The 22,980-nt window shown below is 39.2% G+C and overlaps 1 protein-coding gene across 1 annotated transcript; it reads left to right on the top strand.

Moving 5' to 3' along the window:
* The first annotated feature begins 19,225 nt into the window (after nucleotides 1–19,225).
* LOC136202214 (probable nucleolar protein 5-1) lies at nucleotides 19,226–22,973 on the top strand. The gene is made up of 9 exons (XM_065992715.1): nucleotides 19,226–19,360; nucleotides 19,505–19,613; nucleotides 19,894–19,935; nucleotides 20,270–20,449; nucleotides 20,542–20,706; nucleotides 21,191–21,391; nucleotides 21,578–22,075; nucleotides 22,165–22,299; nucleotides 22,382–22,973. The coding sequence occupies exons 2-9, from the start codon at nucleotides 19,536–19,538 to the stop codon at nucleotides 22,766–22,768; spliced, it is 1,686 nt and encodes a 561-aa protein (XP_065848787.1). The 5' UTR covers nucleotides 19,226–19,360; nucleotides 19,505–19,535; the 3' UTR covers nucleotides 22,769–22,973.
* The last annotated feature ends 7 nt before the right edge of the window (nucleotides 22,974–22,980 follow it).

Genomic DNA, 22,980 nt, shown 5'->3' with positions numbered 1-22,980 from the left:
CCTCTTTTTCTTTCCTTCTCTGGTCTGCATCCCCTCTGTTTCCTGAACAGTGGCCCCTTTTCCTTTCTTAGGGACGATGGATTGATCGTAGACCAAGCCGAATAGTGCAACTGCAGTAATTTCAGTCCCCTAGACATTAATTTCCTCAACCAAATTCACCTGGTGATCTTTGAGGATTCTGGTAATAAGGGAGCCTAACCTAAGGGTTCCAGTACTCCTTTGAAAACCACCGATTAAAAAGACTGGCATGTTGATTGGCTGGTAGGTCAGCATGTGCCAGATGAAGCGCTGCTCGAAGTTCGACGCTGAGGAAGTGGAGTTGACCTTTGGAAAGAGGAAGTTGGTCAGTATGTAATTAGCCATCTTTTGATTCTGACCCATGGAGGTGCTCGAGATTTCCCCGACATGACCGGCAGGTTTGCAAAACTCAGCGGGATAATCAATTTTATCTTGGTCACCTGATTTTCTAAGTTTAGCTCCTTCGGTTTTCAGTTTTAGCAGTTTGGCAAGGTAAGGAGGGTTGATGAAGATATTTTTTCCTTGAACCTTGGTGACCATGTAATCCCGGTTATCATCAGCGGCTCTTAGGTTAGTGTAGAACTCCTTCACTAACTCAGGGTAGGTGGCTTCTCGAGTCGAGAACAGCTCGGTCCAGCCGTTCTTTGAGATCCACTCACAGAAGGGTTGCTCAGCTTCCACAAAGCCCTTCGAGAACCAGCGGGAGTGGTCAACCTTATATCCCCTTATGCTGTTGTAAACAAGGGAGTAGGTACGTTCCATCGGTTTCTTTCCCTTATCCTGCTTCTGTTTCCCTTTCGAAGAGGTAGCTTGGTCAGCTTGGGTTTTCTTACTCGGGGTAGTGACCTTAGAATGGTCACGCTGACCAGGTTCTTGAGACTTGGTGGGAGTCTCTATATTCCTGCTGAGCAAGAGACGGAGGGTTTTCATCAGAGCGGTTATTGTCGTAACCGGCACCGGAGACGTTCTGAGAATCGTTAGACATGATTCTTAGAGAAATTTGAGAAGTTTGGGAATTTTAGAAAAGAGAGGATTTGAATACCAGAAATTTCTGAGCGTAAAGAGGTACAAGTGGGAATTCATCCACTATTTATAGAGGTGTCGAGTTGATCTGAAGCGTTGAGGTGGCCGTTTGACCTCGAGATACTCAACCGACAAGGATTCTGGCATTTATGACACAATTGGCGCATGTATTTTCTAATTATTGCGCTTACGTCATCCTAGGTGGCTATTTAATTCGCGTGTTTAGCATTAATTTGTGCAACGGATCTTTTACTCAGTGTTAAGAATTCTAAACGTTTAATGTTTTGAGTAGTCAGTTCTACGCAAGGAATTATTCGTGTGCTTAGTAACTCAGCTTAAGATAACCACTCAGCGTGTATATCTACTCAGCATGTAATAGACATTGATTTAGCATAAATCACTTAGCATGGTAATCAACTCAGCATGCATATATCACATATTATACTTGGAATTTATTGAAGAGGATTAAACATACCAATGGCTTCTCTAAGTATGTTGAATTGCTCACGAGCCAGTGGCTTTGTGAAGATATCAGCAAGCTGCTCATCCGTTGGGACATAGGTCAGCTTTATCTCTCCCTTGAGTACATGATCTCTGATGAAGTGATGTCTTATGCTGACGTGCTTCATCCTGTTGTGCTGGATTGGGTTCTTTGATAGGTCAATGGCACTCTTGTTGTCACATTTGACTTCAATTATTTTAGTCTGAACGCCATAATCTTCTAGTTGTTGCTTAATCCAGAGGACTTGAGCAACACAGCTTCTAGCAGCAATGTACTCAGCTTCAGTGGTTGACAGGGCTACTGACGATTGCTTCTTACTGAACCAAGACACAAGACAGCTTCCAAGGAAGTGACATCCTCCTGAGGTGCTCTTTCGTTCAAGCTTGTCTCATCCGTAGTCAGCGTCAGTGTATCTAATGAGTGTGAAATCATAAGTATTGGGATACCATAAACCTGCATTCACTGAGCCTTGCAAATATCTAAGGATTATTTTTACAGCTATGTAATGAGATTCCTTAGGGTTAGATTGATATCTAGCACAATAACATACTGAGAACTGAATGTCCGGCCTACTAGCAGTTAAGTAGAGTAGAGAGCCAATTATACCTCGGTATAGTTTGCTGTCTACTGACTTACCATTTTCATCAGCGCAGAGGACAGTGTCAGTGCCCATAGGAGTAGATATTGGCTTGCAGTTTTCAAGTTCATACTTCTTCAATATCTCCTTAGCATACTTAGTTTGACTGATGAAGATGCCATTTTTCCCTTGTTTGATTTGAAGTCCAAGGAAGAAGTTGAGTTCTCCCATCATTAACATTTCAAACTCAGTCTGCATCTGCTTACTAAATTCCTTGCACATGGACTCATTAGTGGCACCAAAAATAATGTCATCAACATATATATGAGCTAGTAGGGTTTCTTTACCCTTCCTCTTAATGAATAAGGTTGTATCAGATTTACCTCTGACATAATTTCTAATCAGCAGGAAACTGGTCACCCTCTCATACCAAGCACGTGGTGCTTGCTTGAGACCATACAGAGCCTTTTTGAGTTTATAAACGTGGTTTGGGAACTTGGGATCCTCAAACCCTGGAGGCTGATTAACATAGACTTCCTCGTTTATAACTCCATTAAGGAATGCAATCTTAACATCCATTTGAAATAATTTAAAGTTCATATAACTTGCATATGCACATAAAATTCTTATAGCCTCTAGCCTTGCCACTGGGGTGAAGGTCTCACCGTAGTTAATACCTTCTTGCTGACTATAGCCCTGAGCTACTAGTCTTGCTTTGTTCCTGACCACGTTCCCTTGTTCATCTAGCTTGTTGCGGAAGACCCATCTTGTTCCTATGGTCTTCTGACTTCTTGGATTTGGCACTAAGTCCCACACTTCATTTCTTCTGAACTGATCAAGTTCTTCTTGCATTGCACTCATCCAGAACTCAACGTGCTCAGCTTCAGCGAAGTTCTTTGGTTCCTGAACTGAGACGAATGCTACGTTGCTGAGGTATCTCCTGAGTTGATTTCTTGTCATCAACGTGTTTTCAGCAGCATCAAGAATGGCACTCTCTGAGTGTCCTCTTGGTATTCTGATCTCTTTTGGTAGAGTGATGTCTTGATCTGGTTGTGTTTCAACAATCTCTGCATGTATAGATTGGTCAGTGAAAACAATTTGAGTTTCGCTTTTACCTTTGGTCAGCCCTTGAGGTAGTGACTCATCGGCTATTTCTTGGTCAGCGGGTGCTGAGTATGGATCATCCTCAGTCAGCTGCTTGTCTTTTCCTGCAGGGTTAGTTTCATCGAACTCAACGTGTACTGACTCTTCTAAGACCTGAGTTCGTTTATTGAAAACTCTATATGCTTTGCTGTTTGTTGAGTAGCCTAAAAAGATAGCTTCATCAGCTTTTGAATCAAACTTAGCAAGGTTGTCTTTAGTATTTAGAATAAAACATTTACAGCCGAAGGCACGAAAGTATCCAATGTTGGGTTTTCGTCCTTTCCAAAGTTCGTAGGGAGTCTTCTTTAATATGCGTCTGACTAGAGCCCTATTAAGTATGTAGCAAGCTGTGTTGACAGCTTCTCCCCAAAAGTACTTTGGAAGCCTATGCTCACTCAGCATTGTCCTGGCTATTTCAACCAAGGTTCTGTTTTTCCTTTCAACAACCCCATTCTGTTGAGGCGTTCTAGGAGCAGAAAAATTATGGTCAATGCCGCTGGCTTCACAGAATTCAACAAACTGTTGGTTTTTGAATTCTCCACCATTATCACTTCGGATGTGAGCTAACTTTAGGTCTTTATCATTTTCAAGTTTTCTTACTAATGTTGAAAATGTCTCAAAGGTTTCATCCTTGCTACTCAGCAAGATGACCCAAGTGTACCGAGAAAATTCATCTACAATGACCAAAGAAAATCTCCTACCACCCAAGCTCAGCGGCTGGACTGGTCCGAAGAGATCCAAGTGTAGCAACTCAAGTGGACGCTTGGTTGAGACAATGTTTTTACTATGAAAGGATGTTTTAGTTTGTTTTCCAGCCTGACAAGCGTTGCATAATTGATCCTTTTCGAACTTAAGTTTTGGCAGTCCCTCAACTAATTGCTTTCTTGCTAATTTGGCCAGGAGGTCCATGCTTACATGACCAAGTCTCTTGTGCCATAGCCAGGAATTTTCTTCCTTTGACACTAAGCATACAATTTTTGAAAATTTCTTTTCCAAATTAAGCATAAAGACATTATCAATACGAGGGGCAGTTAAAATCAATTCGTTTGTTTTTCCCTCGAGTATTTTACATCCAGTGTTATCAAATATAACTTTTCTCCCGTTATCACATAGCTGAGCTACGCTGAGTAAGTTATATTTAAGTCCACTGATTAGGGAGACTGACTCAATAGTAGGATTACCACCAACGGTTCCTGACCCTACTATCTTACCCTTTTTGTTGTCTCCGAAACTTACACTTCCACCTCGTTTACGCACAAGTGTGATGAACTGAGTTTCATCACCAGTCATATGCCTCGAGCATGCGCTGTCAATGTACCACATTTTTGACTTCTCAACACACCTTAGGCTCACCTGCAATATAGCTAGTTATCTTTAGGTACCCAAGTCTTTTTGGGTCCTTGTTTGTTAGGCTTAGCAGGTAAAGCATCATATTTAATCTTATGACGACATACTTGGACAGTGTGTCCATTTTTCCCATAAAAGTCACAGTTGACCTTCTGTTTGGGATATCTCACTAACTGGTCAGCACCCCAGTGCTGAGCATGCCAGCACACCTTTGTGGTGTGTCCCTTCTTCCCACAGAAGTCACACTGGACATTCCGCTGAGGATTCCATCTCTGCTGACTAGTACTTCGGTACCGAGTGTTCAGAGGAATATTTCTTTTATTCGGAATCTTGAGTTGATTCTGAATAGATGTGATGTCCTTTCTCAGTTTCTTAGAATCTGATTGGACCTCTAAGACAAACTTGTGCATAGTTTCTATGTTGCTATGCAAAGTTGAGTTGTCTTGGAGAAGATATCGAAGGTCACTCAGTTTGACCTCTTCAATCTCGTCACATCGCCTGCTGACTGCTCTAACCTTCTTGTTACACTTTTTGATAAGTGTGTAGAGGTCATTCAGGGCATTTACCATTTCATTTCTGAGCAGGGGTAGTGATATTACCTCAGTTGAGTGTGCCTCATCGTCAGATGCAATGAAGGGGTCAGCATGCTCAGAAACACAAGGCTCAGTAAGCTCATCTGCCATGAAGCAGATCTTTGCTGACTCAGTGGCATCAGCTCCTGATGATGATGACTCATCACTATCACTCCAGGTTGCCACCATTGCCTTCTTGCTGTTCTTCTTTTCCTTCCTCAAGGTAGGACAGCTTGATTTGATATGGTCAGTTTGATGACATTCAAAGCATGTGATGGGCTTTGAGCTGTCCTTCTTGTACTTGCTGTCGCTAGACTCAGCTTTGTACTTGTCAAACTTCTTGTAAGGCTTCTTGGAATATTTATCATTCTTTTTGAACGTCCTTTTCATTTTTCTAGTGAACATGGCCATCTCTTCATCATTTGTTGAGCTCCCATCAGTGGAGTCAGCTTTCATGACAAGAGACTTTTGCTTCTTGTCCTCAGATTTCTCCTTCACCTCAAAATTCTTCATTGAGATCTCATGGGTCAGCAGAGATCCAATGAGTTCATCATACTTATAGGTGGTCAAGTCTTGAGCTTCCTCAACAACGGTTTTCTTGGCTTGCCAGCTTTTGGGAAGGCTCCTCAGTATCTTCTTGACTTGCTCTTCCTCAATAAAGATCTTGCCAAGTCTTTTGAGCTCGTTGATTATATTTGTGAATCTTGAGTTCATTTCAGAGATTCCTTCATCATCATTCATTTCAAACAGCTCGTACAACCTCATGTGCTGGTTCACCTTGGACTCCTTAACTTTGTTGGTTCCTTCATAGGTGACCTCCAGTTTCTTCCAGATTTCCTGCGCTGACTCACAACCTGAAATCTTGTTGTACTCTGCAGCATCTAACGCACAATGAAGCATGTTTATAGCCAAAGCATGATTTTGTAGCTTCTTGAGGTCATCTTCTGTCCACTTAGCCTCAGCTTTGACAACCGTTTGGCCGTCAATAGTTTCAACAGGAACAAATGGGCCTTGGACTATAGAAAGCCATGCACTCATATTTGTTGCCTGAATGAAATTTTTCATTCTGTTCTTCCAAAAGGTGTAGTTAGACCCGAAGAACAGAGGAGGCCGAGTAATGGACAGTCCCTCAGGAAGAATCTGAGTTGTCTGATTTCCTGGGAGGAAATGAGTGCTGTTCTCAGCCATTGTGGGGATCAGCTCAAGATAGTTATATCTTACTCAGTGAGCTTTTAAGCTCTGATACCACTTGTTGGTCCCGTATAACGTGACAAGGTTAGTTCCAAGGGGGGGGGGGATAGGAACTATTTAAAATTTTGTCCGTTAAGGCTGACTTCTTTTCTTTGAGAAAAGGTTTACACAGCGTCGCTAAGTGGTTTTAAGACACAAGCTTAGTCAACTGGTGACTAAGTCTACTTATTTTCTTGAGTCAGGAGATAGCACTTAAGTCTATTCCTGAACTCAGCTTCTTAGTGCACTCAACCCAGCGTGAGTTTGTTACTTAGTCAGTTTTATAGCAAGCAATATATAAAGGAGTTTAAGGGTTAGAAATATGTTACTCAGCAGACATATCCTGGTTCGGCCTCTCCGCCTACGTCTAGTCCCCGGAACTCGTTCTGAGCTTTTTGAATCCTTTACTGAGCTCTTTAAAGGTAGAGCACGAAACCTTTTACAACAGAAGCTGAGTATACAAGAGTACCTTCCTCTATTCCTCTACTCACTCCTATAACTACCGCTGAGTACTATAACCGAGTACTCAGCTTCTCCTTTCTATTCTTCTAGAAATGATAAGTGTTTGTCCTAAACAACAATTGCTAAGACACTTTAGATGAATGAAATCACTCTAGACTTTTACACAATGATTGGAATTGGTGTAAGATTTGCTTTGCTTTTCTCACAGAACTTCAAGTATGAATTTGGTCAGCGTTTCGACTTGATTGAAGAACTGCATCGAATGAAGCATTTGAAAGGCCTATTTATAATGACACTTCAAGCACCGATGATTTCGAATTTCGAAATAACCGTTGGAGGCTAACGGCTTCCTGTCACTTTCACTAAGGACGTGCTCAGTGTCGTTGGCCAATGAGATTCTTGTATCTTCTGTCTACGGCAGTGCTCAGCAGCTTTTCGTCAGATGAACAGAATGTTTCGACATTTATAGTAAAGTCTTCCAGACAGCTTACTGCGTCTTCTAAGCTTTACCCAAAGTAGAAATACTTTGTCTCTAAGTTGATTCCGTTCTACCGCTGACTTGTACTTCTTGTCGTTTAACTCAGCAGCTTCATCTTGAAGCAATTGATAGAAGGCTTCTCGATCCTTCTTCATGCTGAGCTAGCGCTTTGCTTAGAACGACTGCGTTTTGTCTTCCTGGGTCGTGAGGTCTTGATCTGTTGACTTGGGCTTGACTTCCTCTTATGGGCCTTTAGGCTTTTTATCTTAATGTCTTATAAATCAATTAACTCAACATTGAACAAACACATTAGTGTGAATAAATCAAAGCATTTAAATTTAATGTGTTAGAATATTTTTATCATTCACATAAATAATTTTGTCAAATCAAAATCATGTGGAAAGGTGTTTCAACATGGGCAAGTCCCCTGATATTCCGGCTGACATCGTTGACCTAGGTGATGAAGGCACTCAGGCAGAGCATGATGGCGTACTCTCTGTAGCACAAGTTGATTGTACTTCGCCATCAGTAGGTGAGATTCTTGCTTCAGCCATGGTCAATATCCCTCAATCTCAATCTTTTTCTGATCTAGCCATCATAGACCATGTAGGGGAACTCCCATCAACGAATGACAATCCCATTCCTTCTAAATCTGAGGTAAATGAAACTAACTTCCACCTTTAGGATTTTTTTTATTTAACATATTTCTTTACTTTTGATCAGGCACTCCTAGATAGAATTGCCAGAGTGAAAGCTTCTACCCTTAAGGATCCTTCTTCTAACATCGACTTCTCCTTTGTTGAGGATGACCATCATAGTGATGCGCCTGATAAAGACCCTACTTCTGCCTCTAAGAGTATGACACGATCGATACTTGATCTTGATATATCCTCAATTTTTGCTCAACATTTGACGATGCTCTTTTCGACTATTGATGATCTTATTCACCGCTCCTCATCTGCTGAGTTTAAGAAACGTCTGGCTAGATTCAAGACTCAAGTTCACTTAAATCATTATGATTATTCTGTTGTGGAACCTCAGTTGACCCTTTTAAGTGACAAGTTAGATTCGTGTGCCTCCGATCACCTCCTTTACCAGAAGTTGTGTGAAAGTAATTCTATTGCTGACCAAGAGGTGGAGTCTTCCATTGAATTGATCGACCAAAAGTATAAAAAGATGGAAGAAGTCAAGAAACTGTTGAAGACAATCGAAGATGAACTGATGAGCTCGATAGTCCAAGGTGAAAAGTTGCACCAACTCCAGAAAGATACGTGGGAGAAAAAGAGACTCATGGTAGACTCCTTGAGATCAATCTATGATCAAGATAAAGCATGGGCTGCTGAACGTCAAAAACTCAAACAAATTCGCTCTGCTTCTCGGGCTTGTTGGGGAGATCTGAAGATCATAGATTTAGAGGATGTTTGATTTAATTCCCTTATAGATAGATTTCTTTGTTAAACATATTTGATAGACATTGAATGATGAATAAATTGCGGCCTTGCGGCCTGCTATTATTTTATTGCAAACAGAATGGCGGATATAAGCCAGCTTTACAATTTTCAAATTAAAATTGCTTTGCATTACATCAAATACATATTGCTTATATTTTATGGCTGATGCTCCCTCAGTTCCCAAAGGGTGGGATAGAATTTCTTGAGGTACTTTCCATTGATGAACCTCTTATGTGGCTCCCCTTGCAAGCTGGCTAACCAATAAGAGTTTCCATTCAGAACTTGGAAGACTTTAAATGGTCCTTCCCAATTTGGAGACCATTTTCCATATGCTCTATCCTTACTTCCAACCGGTAAGATGAGTTTCCAAACCATGTCTCCTTCTTCAAAGGTCTTTTTCTTTACTCTCTTATTGTATGCTTTGGTTAGTTTCTTTTTCTGGGCGATCATTCGATCAAGTGCTTGCATTCTAGCTTCATCAGATTCTTCAAGTTCCATCATTATAGCTTCTGTGTATTCTGCTGGAGTGAGTTCATTTTGTCTGGCTACTCTGAGGGATGGCACTACTACCTCCATAGGAAGCACGCCATCATGTCCATATGTTAATGAGAAAGGACTGACACCTGTGGCACTCCTTTTTGATGTTCTATATGCCCATAAAGAAAGTTTCTGAAAGTAAGACGTGCCATTCCTTAGGATTATCTTCGATCATCTTTTCAAGGATGCTGATGAGAACTTTGTTGGAGGCCTCAGCTTAACCATTAGCTTATGGATAATGAGGAGTAAAGTGCAACAAATTGATTCCATAATCTTCCATGAAGTCCTTCATGTCATCTCCAGTGAACATGGTTCCTTGGTCTGTGGTAATTGACTAAGGGATCCCGTACCTGTGAATGATGTTCTCCTTGATGAACTTCACAACATCTCTCTGGTCCACTTTCTTCATTGGTAAGGCCTCCACCCATTTTGTGAAGTAGTCTGTTGCCACGATCATAAAATTGTGTCCTTTTGATGATGCAGGATAAATTTTCCCTATCAAATCAATTGCCCATCCTCTGAAGGGCCATGGTTTAACGACTACGTACATCTCATCTGCAGGAACTCTTTGAATCTGCCCATATATTTGACATTGGCGGCATCCTTTTGCATAAGACATACAATCCTTCAGCATAAATGGCCAGAAGTATCCATGTCTCCTTATGAGCCACTTCATCTTGATGCATGCTTGATGAGCTCCACATACTCCTTCATGGACTTGTTTCATAACTTCCATGCTATCTGGAAATCCTAAGCATTTCAGCAAAAGCTCATCTACATTTTTGCGGTACAAGTCACCTTCCATCAATAAGAAGTTCAATGCTCTAATCTTGAGGGAATAAGGTACTCGTCTTCCTGGGTTCGACAGATACTCCTTGATGGGACTCCTCCAGTCACTAGCTAGATTGACATCTGTATTAAATGTCTCCACTTGAATTCCTCTCTCCATTATGGAAGGACGCTTGAGCTTCTTGATCATTATCAACTTATGGGTGAGTTCTTCTGACATTTTTAAACTAGAGGCTATTTGAGCTAGCTCATTAACCTCCCAATTCATCTCCCTGGGAATATGAAGAAAAGAGAAATCATTGAATTCCTGCAGTAGTTGAACATCGGCTGTATAATATGGAGCCAAGCTGAGACTAGTGCATTTGTATTCTCCTGATAGTTGCCTCAGCACGAGTTGGGAATCCCCTTGAATCAAGACATCATCTGCTCCTAACTCCCTCAAGATCTCTAGGCCAATGACCGCATCTTCATATTCAGCCTGATTGTTCGTACATTTGAAATCCAGGTTGAAAGACATTGTTGTTTTGGTTCCCATAGGGGATATAATGACTACTCTTGCTCCAGCAGATGTCTCGGTGCTAGATCCATCAAATTTCAAAATCCAGCGGGATTTTTCAACACTGAAGATTGGTAGATCTTGGTCTATTTCATCCTTCACATCAAGACAAGGGTGATCTGCAAGGAAATCTGCAAGTGCTTGCCCCTTCACTGATTTTTGAGGATAGTACACGAGAGTAAACTCTGCCAAAGCTAGCAACCACTTTCCAATCCTCCCAGTTATGAGCGGCTTATTCAATATGTACTTGATCAAGTCAGTCTGAGATACCACCAACACCCTGGCCTTGGTGGCATAAGTACAGGAGGTTTGCATAGATACTCTAGAAGGCTTGCTGATGGTGTTCCTCCCATTTGAATTCATCTTCCTTCTTTAACCGCAGCAAATCAGAAAATGTCTTAGATTTTCCAGCCAAGTTGAAGATGAACCTCCTGAGATAATTCACTTGCCCCAAGAACCGCTGAAGCTCTTTTTTTGTTTGAGGGGATTTAGACTCCATGATCGCCTTAGCTTTGTTCTGATCTATCTCCACGCCTTTTTGGTGCACCAGGAACCCAAGGAAGTTTCCAGATTTCACTTCAAAAGCACACTTAAGGGGATTGAGTTTTAGTTGATGCTCCCTCATCCTTTGAAAACCATATCTCAAGTGATCTATGTGCTCCATTTCTTTTTTGGACTTTATGACAATGTCATCAATGTAAACCTCAAGATTTTTTCCAATCATATCATGGAAAATGGCATTCATAGCTCTTTGGTAGGTAGCACCTGCATTCTTCAAGCTAAAAGGCATGACCAGCCACTCAAATGTCCCAATAGCACATGGACATCGAAAGGCGGTCTTTGAAGTATCTTCTTCAGCAATGGCAATTTGATTGTATCCTGCCACACAATCTAAAAAAGATAAAAGCTCATTGTTAGCTACTACATCCACCAACATGTCTGCCATGGGCATCACATACACATCCTTCGGAGTTGATGTATTGAGGTCTCTAAAGTCCACACAAACTCGTAGCTTTCCATTCTTCTTTACCACCGGTACAACATTAGATAACCATTGAGTATACCTGATGGGTCTTATGAATCCAGCTTTCAGCAACTTTTCAATTTCTTCCTTCACCTTCAATTCTACCTCTTTGGACATTCTTCTGGGAGGTTGTTTATAAGGTTTGAATTATGGCTTCATTGGCAGACGATGCTCCACCAACTTTCTACTAAGTCCAGGCAATGATACTCTCATGCAAAGCAATCCTTGTACTCTTGCAATAATGCAATGAGTCTCTCTTTAATGTGTGGATCCAAAAGACTATTGATGTATGTACATCTTGGGTTCTCAGAAGTTCCCAAGTTCACTTCCTCCAATGGATCTCTAGCTAATGATCTGTCATCCTCTAGTGGTGAAGGATCTGGTTTCAATTCATCTATTTGGATGACGTTTTCACTTTCTTCTTCCAGAGGCTCTTCTTCATAGATTACTTCAGCACCTAGAGCCTCCAGACCTTCTTCCTTCTGTAATTCCTCCAACACCTGCTGCACTTGGGCTTTTTGTATGGCAGCGACATCTACTGCCATTTCTTTCTCATTATGCTTACTAATCATCGATTTCTTCGACGATCGGTTCTCCTAACACTCCCTAAGCTTTGGATGGAACGATGGCTGATGGTTGGAGGATAGCTTTCCCTTTGTTCTGACATTTCTTCTTCCAGGTGATACTTCTGGGTCCTCCTCTCTTGCTTTCACCTCTGAACTCTATTAGACCCACAGCTCCATCATAGTACTTTGCCTCCACGGAATCAGCTTGAGTTGTAAATGGTTTTCCATCTGCCCAGACAACTTCTACTTCATTTCCTTTCCAAAAAAAGCAAGAATTGATGGAGTGAGGATGACACACACCAATTGGCATGAATCCAGTCTCTCCCTAGCAAGATTTGATAGTTTGCTCTTTCACCTCCCTTCTGAGTAAGCCTAGAAAGTTCTGCAACATATACTTCTGGCTCTGCCCGGAAGAATTGAGTGTGAAATTGCCTCTGCATATCTTGCCAACCATTGATGGAATCCCTAGGGAGAGTAGCATACCAAGTGAAGGCTGGTCTCATTAGAGAATTTGGGAAGAGCCTCAACTTGAGATGGTTGAAGTTAGGGTAGTTGGCAAGTTCTCCACACTGGATCGTGAACCTTGCTACGTGCTCCAAAGTTAACAAGCCATTCCCCAGAAAATAAGGAGAAGTCAGGTACTCTGTATCCCATTGGGTAAGGATTCTCCATGTCAATTGCATAAGGGTAAGGCTTGTGGAACTCAGGGCGGCCAACTTGACGGAGGCCAGGCCCATACAGCTCTTGGACAACTTCTCTCACTGCCTCCATATTGAATGCTGGAACATGTTGAGGAATGCCATTCTGCTGGTGACCATAAGGCATATGAGAAAATCCAGTGTTCCTTTCATTTCCCCTATAGTTGCCCCCATGTCCCTAGTGATATGGTGGCCTCCTGCCTCCTCATGATACGAAGCTATATGGGAGGAAGGATTAGTGTTTCCAAAATATTGAGAAATGGGTGACTTACCAGTATTTTCCCAACGTGCTGAACTAGTGGCCTTTTGTAAGACAACTTCGTCCCTCAAATGTGGAATTTGATACTTCTCAGTGCCGGACACCCCACGTCCCCCATTGGAATCTGGGGAGCCTTGAGGAACATGGTTTTCTCCATTCTTGATTACCCCTGGTTCTGATAGGTTCTGGAGTATTTTATCCATCTTCAAATCTATGTCAGTCCGCATAGCTTCCATATTCTTCTCGATGGAACTGAAACGCCTCTCCAAGAATGGTAAATTTTGGATCTCTGTAGAGATCCATGATTCTCCTCTAGGGCTAGCAACCTTTTCAACTTCAATTCGTTCCACCATATGTGGAACATTGCCTGTTGCCATGACCTCTTCTTCTTCAGAACTTGCAACTACAGGATCTTTGTTGCTCTTATCACTTTTCTTTGGCGGCATTGTGATTGAGTCCCACTGGGCGTGCCAATTTTTGTTTGGCTCTTTCATGGGAAAAATGCGATTGAGTTCCACTGAGCGTGCCAATTTTTGTTTGGCTCTTTCGTGAGAAATTGCGGGCGTGCCAGAGAATTATAGTATTCTCGAACTATGGAATGAAATTGAGTGCGCTTTCTAACTTCTAAATATCAAACGACTGTAAGAATTAAAGAGACCGAAAATTCCTAAGATTCTATTATCAAAACGATACCGACCTTACAGAAAATGGTTAAACAACAAATACAATAAAAATGTACTGGAAGCTTGAATGAACTTTGCACTTGAAAATTAAATCTAAGGAAACAATCGAGAATTGTAAAAATGGTGAAGTCTAGAGGTAATTTGCTAGAGTTTTTGTCTGGGTTTGTTGAGTTGTTGAGTTGGACTGTTGTCATTGTGGTTTCTTCCTTATATAGACGTTGGAGGTAACTTCCTGCTTCTTTCCACTAATCCACGTTCTCCACCACATTGAGTAACCACTCCATTTTGACTTCCACGATGAATTGATTTTCACACTTTCTATTTTTCCTGCTTTTCAATTGGCTCTTGGTTCCCCTAAGTTTACTTCAAGTTTCCCCTGATGTCCACTTTAGAAAAATATACTTAGACGTAGCCAATTAATATATTATAAATAATTAAAAGCCAAAAAATTAAATTATGGTGCAAACAGTTACCAACCTTTATATAAGGAAGAAGAGTTTTCAAGTGACCCTCATTGTTCTGTTGTGCGTTTCTTTAGAGATTCTAGGTTTTTTTTTCTTCCAATCTCTTTCCTGAAAGTCATTTTTTATACATAATTTTCACAACGGTCTCCCAAAGACACCATCGACCCCATGGAGAAGGTTTTGAGTAGTGGTTCATCTAATCTTTCTAGAGAATTCGAAAAAGCTACGATGAGGGTTCATGAAATTTTGATAGAACATGGTTATCCTATTTATGTTTCTCGAAACCCCACACAAGATCTCTAAGGACTTCTTGATGCACCCTCGAGCTGTCGCACGAGAACTCACTAAGGGATAAGTGTATCCCGTCGTTATCGAGTAATAAATCTGGACAAGTCTAGGTATCGAATCCACAGGATTTATACCGCAAGTACCAAACTACTAGGCTTCTAATGTTATCTAGGCTATGGGGGATTGAGATTGATGGTTTTTAATTTAAACTACTCCTAATTAGATTAAAGTTACTCCTAATTAAATTAAAGCTACTCCTAATTAAGTTAAATCTACTCCTAAGTGATCTTTAGCAAGGCAAATTAACCTGGAATGAGATGGGGGTGATATGATAATATCAATTCCAATCGTATTTTAACATTCAATTGTTAACCTAATCCGAGTCACTTGTGCCTCAAACGATTAAACCGACTTATCCTTCTATGGTTCCTAGCGCGTGATTCCCTTGTAAGGCAGAAACTAGCTCTGAGGCTCAGCAATTTGGGTTTAATCTTCTATAAGGTTGTCAATCCTATAGGCTCTGACTTAGTCAGATTCAACTCGCAATATATGCCTAGACGATATTTGGATATTTGAATGAGTTAACCCCAAAAGGCAAAGCATAAGCAAAAAAGAGATAACAATCAATTGAATAAAATAAAACTTAGATTAACGTTAAAGATGAAGAAAGTGTTGTCACAGAGATACAATTAGCCTAGGATTTATAGAATGGATCAGAGGCAAACAGATATAAAAGATAAGAAATCTCTTTCAGGGAACCTGTCGACCAGTGCAGACGTCTTCCTAGGACTTGAAGGGTGGAAGCCTTGAATAATCCTCTTGGAGTATGGAGGTTGGCGACTCTCAAGGGTCCTCGAGGTGCGATTTCTTGCCAATTTTGATCCCATTAATCCTGCACACGCACATAAAACTCCAAAAAACATTAGTCCAAAGGCTAAATTGACCCACCAACCGTTAGATTTGAGTAAAAACTCCTTTTTGTGTGACCTTTGGTGGATCAATTAGCTGAAATAAATAAGGTGAAGTTCACGTGTGTGCTATTTTGGCAATATTTTGCCTGAAAATAATCAGAAGCGGCTAAAAACTACAAAAGTAAATAAAACATATGCAAAAATTAAATAACACGTACACATTCATAAAAGTGCGAGAAATGCTCGCTTATTAAATGAAAATTAATTAAACTACCATAAAAATCGTACCTAAAGATAGAGGTTTTCAACCCCTATCACTTTTCAAAGTATGCTACATGGCGCTACTTTACCTTATCATCCTAGAACAATAGAAGGTTTCAGCGGACAATATCATATTATACGTGATGCGGTGTCAACAACCTTGCTTATCAACTTTGCACACATGACTTATGTTTTCTATAGTTTGCCTAGTATACCATCAAATATCCTCATCCCGTGAGAGGGAGGATAAAGCTCCTAAGGGACAATTCCCCTTGTACACCCAACAATCTTCGATGGGTTCATCTATCCCTCGTTTGGCCCCATATCCTTCATTCTCAATCATTCCTACTTATGCTCTATACAGATCCATCCTAACGCATACCAAGAGCTGACCTTCCTCTACTAGTTTTGCTGCAGTATAGGTATCCCACTCACCAAATAAATATTCCATTTCTTTACTTATTTAGTTTGGAAGATACAAAGGATCATCTATCTTTTTATAAGAAGGATGATTATCAGTTTTTTTTTGAATAACCATCTACATTATTGAAGGGCCGGACTACCGGATTATTTTTTATCTAGGAAGATAACAAGACAGATTTATGTATCAAATGGAACCCCACCTAGATATTCAGCAATATCTAGAAAGAGAAATTAAACAAGACAGAATGCAAATACGTCAGCAAACTCTTGTCTATATTTGCCTCTTAGCAGGGCTTGGATTTCGGTAACGAGTCATATTTGAATCATCTTCCTTTGGCAGTATAGGAGTCGCTAAGTTGGGGAGATATCACTTTGATAAAGAGTTTGGACGTGAGTTAGTTTTCCTTTACTTTTCCACTGATATCTCATTTTCCTTATCCTTTTCACGTGAATCTTTAAATTATGGAGGGTTCATTTGCATATATGTTGAGAAAGGTACAATTGTAGGCATTTTATTCCTGATCGCTATACAAGGTTGATTAGTACATTGAAGATTTAGACTGATCTAGTTCATTATGAAGATTAAAAGATCTACGAGGGCACTTCGTTTACAACAGTAGATATATCTTTAATAAAGTATTTACATTTAACTTATTTATGATATGAAATAACGATGCATGGATCCTATGAGATATGAAAATAGATTTTTTTTTGTTTTTCGCTGCGCCTACGCATATTTTATTTCCTAACAAAAGGACTAATTTAGTGACACTGATGTAATTAGGAAAAAAACATGGTTAAGCCTATGAGGGAGGGCTTGGAGTGTAAAGGGAATGACAGTAGGGCCATTCCGAAGCCCAAGCTCAATAAGGCTAAAGGAAATTTCATTACCATTGACCAAGGCTTTGAAAAAATCATATAAAGAGCCAATGAAGAATGGGAGTAGAGCTTCACTTCATATATCTTAGTTATAGTGATAAATCCACTTGTTTCTACATCTCGGGTATTGGAAACTAGATAATGTGATCACATTGTTTCAATGTGGGATCAAGAAATAGAAGAAAATTAGCAGCAAAGCATGATGAGCATAGTAAACTGGGATGAGACATTGAATGTACTCCTTGTAGGAAGGATTTATAATTTCATGTTTCTGTTTGAGATTTTGTATTGTTAATAATGTTCTTTTGGAAAGGTACATTTATTAAGGTGATCCTATCAGAGATTAGAACACTCTATTTATTTTTCATAAGGGATATTAATATTAATAAAATTAAAAAATTATTTGGAATCCTAGAAAATCTTGATCAGTTGGAAGCCTCCTAAGGGAGGATGGATAAAGACAAACTCCGATGGAGTCAGTAAGGGCAACCCGAGAAATGCATAGGACGGAGGCTCATTTGAGATTTGGGTGGTCGGTGGTTTATGTGGATTCGATGTTAACTTAGGGACTTGTACAATTATCATAACTGAGCTTAGGGATGTATTCTTCGGTTTACAGCTTGCTTGGGAGAGAGTTACCGTATGGTGATTTTGGAGGTCAACTCACATATGGTGATTGGTCTAGTGCAACCTAGATTGAGTGCCCGATATTGACATTTCTGGCTTATCTCTAAGTGTGGTGAGTTCCTTCAGTCAGACTGGGAGGTGGCGTTGGTGCATGTTCTTAGGGAAGGGAACTGTACAACGGACTGAATTGCAAACTACACAGGACAATTGTCCTTAGGTCTTCACGAGTCTGATGTGCCTCCTATAAGCATCCATGATGTTCTTTTCATTGTGTGGGTGTGGCTCTTATCTTCCTTGGAGGATCAGTAGTTAATTGTTCATTCTTTTTTTTTCTATTGTGTTTTCGGGGTTTCCCATTCCTTTTACAAAAAATACCAATAAAGCAAATAACGTGTAGAAGAATTGGTCTTAGGTTTTGTGTCTTTGTCCTTATGCATGTTTGAGTTTAAGGACCAATGTTGTAATTTGTTTTTTCTAGTTTTTTGTGATATAAAAGTTTCGAAAGTAAATTGAAAATTTTAGACAAAAAGCATCATTAGGTCTCCGATCTTTTATTTTTTTTTGGTTCATTAAGCCTTTGTTTGGGAGGGGGTTAATGGAAGTAAATGAGAGTAATGAAAGTTAAATATCAAATTAACCTTATTTGGAAATTGTTTTTTTAGAGTAAATGAAGGTTAATGGGAGTTAAATGTTTACTTCCTTTAACCTCTAAACTCTAACCTCCAAATTGGGAGTTAATGAGAGTAACGTAAAGTTCTTTAATTTTTTTTGTCTCTAGATAGTAAATTTAACTTTCCTTCCCTTTAATATTTAAACTCCCAAACAAAGTTAGACATTTAACCTTATTTACATTCTATAAACTCCCAGACAAGGTTAATTTTTAACTTCCATTTTCACCACTTCTTTTCCCTTTCCATTACCTCTTTTAACTCTTACATCCTCCAAACTTCCAAACAAAGGCTAAACCTTTGTTACTTTATTTTGATACATTAAGCCACTGATCATTTATTCTTAGTCCCATTAAGCCATTGATGAACAAATTAGTAAGTTGTGAACATCTAATTAGTAATTATGTTAAAAATACATTATTAACTTCATGTGTTTGCAATTATTAAAAAAATATTTTTTACAGTTTGGATTAAGGTTTTTACAGTTTTACAATAGTCAAATTACACATCCAAAATTGCTTTCAAACAGTGAAAAAAATATAAATTTCGAATGCATGTGCAATGACTAACAGTATGTTAACCGAATTTTATATTTAAAACTGTTTTTTCTGGTCATCAAGATTTAATGAGACAAAAAATAAATGATTGATAAAAGATTTAATGAACCAAAAAACAAATGAAAGATTAGGAGCGTAACGACTTTTTTTTTGCCAAAATTTTAAGGGGCAAAATATTAATATGAAAAGAGACCAAGCTCTTAATGGCCCGTATTAGGATCCGGCCCAACTAGTACTCAACCTTCTTTCTATTCTTGTCTTGGTTCTAAAGCCCTAGCTTAAAACCCTAGTCTTCCCCCACTCAACCGCAGCAGAAACCCGGAATCGCTCTCCTTCTTGCTACAGAGTTGATACCATTGTAGGAGAGGTGAAACCCTAAAAAACTTTTTCTGCTTATCTGCTTATCTGATTTACGATCATAGCTGCAACGGATTATGTACAAGAAAGAAAAAGAATATACTGTCTTCCATTGAAATTGTTTCAATAGCTTCCTGGTTATTTTGTTTTGCAGTTGGGATTTCGATTACAAATTATCAAACAGGATGCTCGTGCTATTTGAAACGCCTGCTGGTTTTGCCCTTTTTAAAGTGTTGGATGAAGGGAAGCTATCTAAAGTCGAGGTATATTCTTTTTGTTCTTCGAATTGTCTTTCATTTGTTATCTTGATTTCATTGTGATATGAAATCTCGGTTTATCTTTTGAGCTACCTTGTATTACATAAGCCAGTTGCGTTGCTTTTGCTGTTTAAACAAATTGAAGATTTTCAAAATAGTTGAGGTCTTATTTTTTGGGTTTTTTTCTGTTTTCATGGTTATTGGCTAGAATGTGAAGAGTCTGGAATGCTTTTAATTTTTTTTCTACCCCATCCCTAATTTTTCTTATTTTCTTTTTGTGTTGCAGGACTTATCAAACGAGTTTGCTAGTGCAGACTCAGCTAGAAAGGTCATGTCTTTTTCTTCGAAGATACTTTTTGGATTTATAATGATGGAGAAATACAGAATATACAGTTCGTTGTTGCTTGTGGACTGAAATTTCGGAATATCCCAACTTTTATTTATTGTGTTCTTATAACTATGTTTTTATAGATGCAAATAGGCTTTCGTATTAAAGTTTAATCAATTTAATTTTGCTTAGGCTGTTTCATTTTGTGTGGTTTCTACTTTTATGAGTCAAGTGAAGAGTTCTCTTGGTGGAATTTTTACTGATTCTTTGGTTTCTTGTAAGCATGTGCAAGCTTGTCCCCAGTTCTAAATTTGTTGTAGAATGTATGGTTCAGGTGGTGAAATTGAAAGCCTTTTCCAAGTTTGAAAACACTTCAGAGGCTTTGGAAGCAGCAACAAAAATTCTTGATAGCACACCCAGCAAAGGTCTACGCAAATTCTTGAAATCTCACTGTGATGGTGAAATCTTGGCTGTGGCTGATTCGAAGCTTGGAAATGCAATCAAGGATAAATTGGTAGCCTATGCTTTTTATTTGATGAGTTTTTTTCTCTGTATCCAATGGTAAGTTGGGTTATCTAATTGAGTTTGAATGATTATGCAATGTAGAAAATAGACTGTGTGCACAACAATGCTGTCATGGAATTGATGAGAGGTTTGAGAAGTCAATTGACTGAGCTCATATCTGGTCTTGGAGCACAGGATTTGGCACCAATGAGCTTGGGTTTATCACATAGCTTGTCAAGATACAAACTCAAGTTTAGTCCTGATAAGGTATGTCCCTATGTCTATTGTTTTGTACCCTTGTGAGTCTAAAAATGATAGGATAACAATCATCTTGGCAACTTTACTCTGGTATTTTTCAGTAATAGGATAACAATCATCTGAGCCTATGTTGTCTTAAAGAATTAACGTTGGACTATTTTGACTGGTTGATGTTTTCTGTTTTTGGTTCAACTCTTTCTATCCAATTATTTAATCAATGTCTGTTAGGATAGAAAGGTTAATATTTTTTGTGGCTCTATTTTGAGGAAAGATTGGATAATCATGTAAAAATTATAGTGTTCCAATTTGGAAATGCTGATCGGAAACCATATTTATTTTCTGAAGAAAGTGTGAGTGGGGGAATCTTACAAAAATTTCAAGTAGTGTCAATTTTTTTTCTTTTGTTTTAAAATCAATTTAAGTCATTTTAATTTGAAGATTTTGGAGCTCTGAATTTTTTTACTGATACATGGATTTGGTTCTGTGTTTATAGGTTGATACTATGATAATTCAGGCGATTGGTTTGCTTGATGATCTTGATAAAGAGCTCAACACATATGCAATGAGGGTTAGAGAATGGTATGGTTGGCATTTTCCAGAGCTTGCTAAGATTGTGCAAGATAACATTCTTTATGCCAAAGCAGTGAAAATGATGGGCAGTCGTGATAATGCTGCAAGGCTAGACTTTTCTGAGGTAAGAGTTCTAAATCTGCTTGACATTATTACATTTGAGGCATTTCCTGTGTTTAAAGAGGACCTTCGAAGGAATATGTATTTGAACATTAAGAGACAGAGATGTTGTTTTCTATTTTGGGTATGCTAAAATATGTTCTTTTATTTTTCTTCCTGTTAGTTAAATCTTTATTTATTTATTTTGCAGATACTTTCGGAGGAGATTGAGACTGAAGTAAAGGAGGCATCTATGATATCCATGGGAACTGAAGTTAATGATATGGATCTGATGAACATAAAAGATCTTTGTGATCAAGTTTTATCCCTTTCGGAGTACAGAGCTCAATTGTTTGATTATTTGAAAAGCAGAATGAATACAATTGCTCCAAATTTAACTGCTCTTGTTGGAGAGCTGGTTGGAGCTCGTCTCATCGCCCATGGTGGCAGTCTGATAAATCTTGCAAAGCAGCCTGGAAGCACTGTTCAGATTCTTGGTGCCGAAAAAGCTCTGTTCAGGGCTCTTAAGACAAAACATAATACTCCAAAATATGGGCTTCTTTTCCATGCATCTTTAGTGGGTCAGGCATCTGCAAAGATGAAGGGAAAAATTTCTCGGTCACTTGCTGCAAAAGCAGCATTGGCAATTAGATGCGATGCTCTTGGAGATGGCCAAGATAACACTATGGGATTAGAAAACCGGTTGAAGGTAAAAAGCCTACATTGTTTGTGATTTCTCTAAAAACTTGTTTTTTCTTATCCTTTGAGAAGCATTTTCTTATATCATAAATTATGTAGCTTGAAGCCCGGTTAAGAAATCTTGAAGGTAAAGACTTGAGTCGTTCTGCTGGGTCAGCTAAAGGTAAACCTAAGATAGAAGCTTACGAGAAGGATCGAAAGAAGGGGGCTGGGGCATTGATCACAGCTGCAAAGGTTTGTTATGCATTCAAAAGTAGTTTCCATATTCTACTCTGTTATGACTTGTGACTGATTATTAACTTTCTATTTTGTCTAGACATACAATCCTTCTGCAGATTCTGTTCTTGCACAAACTGTGAGCCCCATTGCTATGAACGATGAAGAAATGACCCCAAATGCAGAGGCTCCAGTAACAGGTGGAAAAAAGAAAGACAAGAAGAAAAAGAAGACAACTAGTGAGGAGACGCATACAATTGCTAATGGAAATGGCAGTGCTCAACGGGAAGCTGAGGAGTCTACAAAGAAGGAAAAGAAGAAGAAAAAGAAAGACAAAGCTGAAAATGGTGGAGCATCACATGATGGTGAAAACATCGAATTGGGGGAGAAGAAGAAAAAGAAGCGAAAGCACGCTGAAGAGGATGGAGAGGAAAATGATACTTCAATCAAGAAGGAGAAGAAGAAGAAGAAAAAAACTGAGGGTTGAAAAAAGTTCAGAAGGAACTAGTCATCAATTTTGTGTAACTTAGGCAACAGATTAGTAAATTTTACAGAACATTAGTTCTTTTTGCTATTTATTCCAGGATGGGTTTTCTTTCCTTCCTCTTTTTTCATTTTGTAGTAGGAACAACTATTGCCGTTGTATCTTGAACATATTAAGAATCTTTGATGATCAAAGATATTCTCCTCTCTATCCCG

Source organism: Euphorbia lathyris, chromosome 8, assembly GCF_963576675.1.
Source record: "Euphorbia lathyris chromosome 8, ddEupLath1.1, whole genome shotgun sequence".
Lineage (NCBI taxonomy): Eukaryota > Viridiplantae > Streptophyta > Magnoliopsida > Malpighiales > Euphorbiaceae > Euphorbia > Euphorbia lathyris.
The sequence above is the reverse complement of the archived record's forward strand: the minus strand, read 5'-3'. Positions and strand labels throughout refer to the sequence as shown.

What these genes read in the sequence shown, in the direction of transcription:
- LOC136202214 (XM_065992715.1), top strand. Translation starts at nt 19,536, where the DNA reads ATGCTCGTGCTATTTGAAACGCCTGCTGGTTTTGCCCTTTTTAAAGTG. An exon ending in GTGCAGACTCAGCTAGAAAG is followed by an intron (nt 19,936 to 20,269) that starts GTCATGTCTTTT and finishes TGTATGGTTCAG; the next exon opens with GTGGTGAAATTGAAAGCCTT. An exon ending in CAAGGCTAGACTTTTCTGAG is followed by an intron (nt 21,392 to 21,577) that starts GTAAGAGTTCTA and finishes TTTATTTTGCAG; the next exon opens with ATACTTTCGGAGGAGATTGA.